Source organism: Vollenhovia emeryi, unplaced genomic scaffold (genome assembly GCF_000949405.1).
Source record: "Vollenhovia emeryi isolate VEMERY1.0 unplaced genomic scaffold, V.emery_V1.0 DF939121.1, whole genome shotgun sequence".
NCBI classification, from domain to species: domain Eukaryota; kingdom Metazoa; phylum Arthropoda; class Insecta; order Hymenoptera; family Formicidae; genus Vollenhovia; species Vollenhovia emeryi.
The window spans coordinates 2,596,056-2,601,432 of NW_011967245.1; the positions used below are offsets into that span (position 1 = coordinate 2,596,056).

The 5,377-nt window shown below is 41.3% G+C and overlaps 1 protein-coding gene across 6 annotated transcripts in view; it reads left to right on the forward strand.

Moving 5' to 3' along the window:
- LOC105570226 (regulating synaptic membrane exocytosis protein 2) overlaps nucleotides 1–5,377 on the forward strand; it is a 178,968-nt gene that overhangs the window by 56,775 nt on the left and 116,816 nt on the right. For all 6 annotated transcript variants that reach the window (XM_012027275.1, XM_012027276.1, XM_012027277.1 and 3 more), the window contains exon 3: nucleotides 295–409. In XM_012027275.1, the coding sequence (XP_011882665.1) occupies nucleotides 295–409 (115 nt within the window). The remainder of the gene's footprint in view (nucleotides 1–294; nucleotides 410–5,377) is intronic.

The following is a 5,377-nucleotide window of genomic DNA, read 5'->3' on the forward strand; positions in this document are numbered from 1 at the left end:
TACATAGTGTCCGACAGATTTGTAACACATCTCTTATTCAGAGATGTGATGTCGTACGTGATGTATAGTGTCCGACAGATTCTTATTACATCTCTGAACAATACATGCGAATTTTAAACACAAATCTTTAAATGTTATAGTTGAATAAATATGAAAATTATTGAATAGAATTTACTTATTACTCGAATAAAAATCGCAATGGGAAGAATAATACATCTTCTTCACTTGGGATTTCTATTCTCCTGCAAGCAATCACGTTTCAAGTGGAGCATTGAAATATTGTTTATATTATAGATGGGAATGGCGCAACAGGAAGCCGGTGCGTCCAAGCCGGTCACGCCAGAAGAAAGTGGAAAACCCTTCAGCAAGTTACTGCAGTTGGGAGGAAACATCATAGCGGCGGGAAATGGTAGGTTTTGTTTATCTTAGCTCTAATGTCTGCATTAAACCGCACATAATTATTCATTATAATAGTTTATAATTTTATTTACTTTTAATTTTACTCATTTAATGTTAACTCTCTTCACATCGATAACAAAATACGTACGAGAAAAAATTTACGCATTGAAACATTACAAACTACTTTTAAAAAATTAACTTCACTTCCGTATCTCACTCTGCATCTGCCAGAAGTGTATTTCAAAGAAAAAAGCTTAAGCTTATTCTACACACTTTCCAAATAACATCAACGAGCAAGTCACCGTTAGTGCAAATTGCTTTGGAGTGTCGTACAATCGGAATTGTAAAATTCCTTCCCGTAATTTCTTGTTACGTCACTTCAAATGCATTCGTCAAGTTTTCCTCACGTTGGTACCTGGACTCGACTGTGGAAGCTACTACTCGGGGATGATTTTGTTTCCGCGCGGGCATTTTTATTTCACGGCAATCTCTCTCGCAGCACTTCAATCCGCGGAATTTTGTGCGTAACTGTGAGTAACGTGCAAACAACGTTTCACGTCGGACGTAACACTTGCATAAATATCAGCTCATGTTTGCCCAATTATACGGTGAGGCGCTGCTGCGCGCCGAGGGATGAAAGCACGCGGATAAAAGCGCGCGGAGGCCAATGAAGGTCGAGGACAGTCGGGGCAAGGGCGTTTCCACCCTTTTCATCGGCAGCGTGCATTTTCCTTCTCCTCTCATTTTGCACGATACGCGACGGAAGAGAGCGCCGTATACCACCGTACCCTGCCGTTGAGGCAGAAATATTGAAGGCGAATGCAACCAGACGCGAGGTGCCACGTAACAGTAGTAACAGTTTCGACACACCTGCACGACCGGTTGTCTCGATACAATACTGTCTATTTTGATTTATATGCTACCAACGAGCTGAAGAAACGTCATGCGGCCATTTATCAGCGCGAGGTATTGTTAGAGCACGTCGAGCAACCGTAAAGCTTTGGTCGGTCAGTCTTTGCGAATAAACTCATTTCGCCTCCTCCCGACCAAGTAAAGTTTTATTTACAATTACTCTGCTCTACTTCGTTCTACGTTTCGTTGATGACTCTTTGATATAGACGTAATAATATATTAGTGCTGCTATTTCACTACCTTGTATTTTACCGCTATCGGCAAACATAATTAATAGCCCCTGCGTGCTTGCGTAAGACTTTAATGCTTTTACTTTGTTAAAAGGGAAGGTACGAATTCAATTTACATTTTTTTACATTACTCGACTTGGAACAATGAAACACTCGTGCGCGCACCGAGAAAATGTCAATTCGCAATCGCATTTTCACAGAGGTGCCGAAAGTTTAAAGGTTACTTTGGAAGTTCAAAGGAATACACCAAAATACAGCAATGCATCATTCATAGTCAATTTGACAAGAGAAATTCGATCGGCGAGTACGCGCGAGCTCCATTATCAAACGATTCCATTGTCGATCGGCGAAGAGAGTCGGTCCCGAAACTAATACGCGCATAATTCACTGCGCGATAAAATGTTACAGGCCCATCCACATTTCTTGGATTTCGCAAATTACCGCGCCTTCGGGGGGAAAATACTCGTAAAGTAACCTGGCAGTGCAATCTGCGGAAATGCGCCGCATTTATCTTCGCTGTTGTGCAAAATAAAAAAAAAGCGACATTCGAAGGAAAATCCGCTAATCGAGGGAGATACTCGAGAGCAATATAGTCGAAAATCGCGAAAAAAAAGACCTCGCCGAGCGTACTTAATTTTAATCCCTGGAAAAAAAAACGCTAACGAAAATAAATGGGAAGGAAGTATTGTAAAAATACTTTCAAAGTGAGCTAAACTCGACTATGCGGGGCTGGATTTAAATGACAGAGATTCGACGAGGGTGGAAGTTTTCTCCTCCGATGGGACGTTTCACCGTCCGTGACGTGAATAGTATCGCAAATTTTTCCCTTTTTTATTTGTATTTCGCATTACCGTTAAACTCTATTTACTGCCGTACGATAATACATTATCTGCTGCTTTAAAAGAAGATAACTCACGATTGATTATCGTTCATATTTTAGATAGGAATCATATGTGCATAAAAATATTAAAATGAGACTTGCTCAATGCATCCATGAAAAATATTAATACAGGTGAGCTCACGTAAGCAGATTTATTGAAATAGTTGAAAAGATATTATTTTGCAGTAAAGTATTTTATGACATAGAATATTCGATCAAAATTAATTAGGAGTTTATTCCTTAATCGCTAAAAATTTTACCATCAGACTAAATTCTGAGGGGGAAAAAAAGATAAAAATTCTTACAACGGAACGTGCCGATTGCGAAAAGAAAGGAATACAGGTCTTTTGACAAGATCGGCTTTGCGAGAAGATCGATCTCCCCCGATCCTATTTCCTCGAATCCAACACACGTTTTGTTCGTCCAATCGTTAAGTAATGATGTTTAAGCCTTTAATCGCAATCACAAACGATCAGACGTAAAGGGGAGTGAGTTAATGTCGTTTCACCGACGAAACGGGCAGTTCTAATTAATCCGCTTCGTCCCCCGCGTTCCGGGCCTCCGCACGACGATTCGACTCCGCCTCGTCTATTGGCGGAGATTCGCAGCTCGAGAGTTCCCCGGGAATTTCGCCTATAACCTTCTGCAGACCTCGCTACACCCTCCGAACCTCTCTGATTCAACCCTAAAGGGGAGAAACGGATACTTCCCAGCGAAACTTCTGTGAAACACGCTAGTTAACCCGGCGGATATGGCGGCTTTATTTCTCAGATAATCGTGCTGATCAACGGAATGTAGACGGATGATATCCTATTTTGTCTTCATGCAAGAAGACTGAACTAGCGGTAATGATGATTGATATACCATAAAATACGTTCGGAATGCGTCATAAGGATTCATCAAGCGATAAATTTGCTAGATGAAGTGACTTAATAAACTGGCAACGGAGTGTCTTTCATAATAATAACTCAATAGAGGAAAGAATGGGACCCCCCACTTCATTTTTAAGCGATCTCTTGTAAATTATAAGTCATCAATTTTTGTTTCAATCTTGGTATGCTTAATTCCTTATTCTATTTGTACGCGAGGGTGCAGTACATTTCACACGTGGTTCTACAAAGTATTAATCCATTGCTTAAATAGATAACAATGGATAATACAAGTAGGAACCGTTATGGTAAAATAATTAGCGATTTACGAAACTGGCGACGTTCCGCGATAGAATACACGACGCGGTGGGATGGCAACTCCCTGCGTTCGCGGAGATCCGTAAAAAGCTCGACGGTAACGGCACGAAATTCAGCGGGGAACCGGCACGGTGGTTACACGGAATCGGCTTTACTGCGTTACGAGATCTAAATTCCGCGGCGTCGGGCGAGCTTTATATAGGAAAGCTCCTATACGTGATCATTGCCTTATACGGTCATGACGATGCGTCGATGAATCGCGTTTATATGAAAAAAATAAAAATACTTTTATTATGCAAATCGTACCCAAGCTATCGATTAAGCGCAGTCTCAAGTTCGTGGGATCAGCCGTTGTTGAAATCCAAAAATCTGAGGGCCCGTCAAGTCGTGTACTCGCGTAAACTTACACGGTCGGTCTCGCGCGCGCGGTACTAGCTGCGCTTACACTTGGCGCGAGACACTACCGTGTCTCGTGATAATGCGAATTAGGCGTGATCATATACGAAGATGCAAGCTGCTACGATAGAAAAAGTGGGGGGTAGAACTTTTGCGAATTCGATGGTATGAGGCGGTGAGGGCGGGGACTCATCGAACAAGCTTCTTGAGGCTTCGACTTAAGCTATGCATGGAGCTACACGTTTAATCTAGTATCGCGTAATATCGCCAAATTCGAAGTACAATTTTTTAAGTATAATTGAGAGTTGAGTTACACGCTGATAGAAGATATTTTTCCCGGTGTATCAGCACGCGGTACAAGGTATATGAGGTAACAATGAATATATTATGTGACGATCAGTTGGAGGTACCGCTCGAGGTACCGTCTATAAATTCACGGTACATTTTTTAGGAGGCACAAGTGGTTCTCCCATACGTACCTCCTAAAGTAGTACAATGTACCTCGAAATGCCTGTCTCCATGCCAACGAGAGATGGCTTTTGTTATTTTCTTCCTTCGTCGTGCCACACTTGCGTGATCGCGTCGGCTAAAGACACGAAGTGCATATTACGTACATTATGGATGCTTTTTGTAATATAGATATTCGAGGCATTTTCCGTGGCCAGTGCAAAGAATTAAATGGCGTATGTACAAAGTACATTCGCAAATTACATAATGTGGATCAATCGTCCGTTTTATGTCTATATCGTGGGCATCCACCAACAAGACATGTTTCTGTGTCCTCAAAATAAGACTTCTAATTTCGAGGCACCAGCTTCCCTTCTATTTTGGTGGATTTTTATGTACCTCATAATTACGTGTACTTTTTATTTCAACGTGTACCTTCAATTTCTGGCGGTACACGCTTAAGAGTGTAAGCATTGTTGCTATGCGGAGCGACTTCTAGAAATTTCTCTCGCACGGCGGTGCCGCTCCCTTTTTATGTTCAGTATTTCACATGAAATACTGAACACTATTAACAATCCATTTCTAACTTTTAATTCACAATCCTCCATGTCCAACAATACAGAAAGATTTACAGAAAAACAAAGAGGACTAAATATTCTTCAATGGGTTGCCTACCCTGAACTCATCGCACGTTCCAACGGGTTAGGGGTTCGTTTCCGCCCCCATGTGTATTGATAAAAAAATGTTTTGATTTGTACTTTCACCCCTCAAGCGTTGCAATATGAATTTATTAACACCCTGTATAGATAAAATGTCTGACAACGATTGACGCCTCTAGTATTTTATAGTAACCAGCACACGATTAACGCCTCTGGTTCTTAATTAATTAGCTGGCACACGATTAACGCCTCTAGCATTTTATGCAA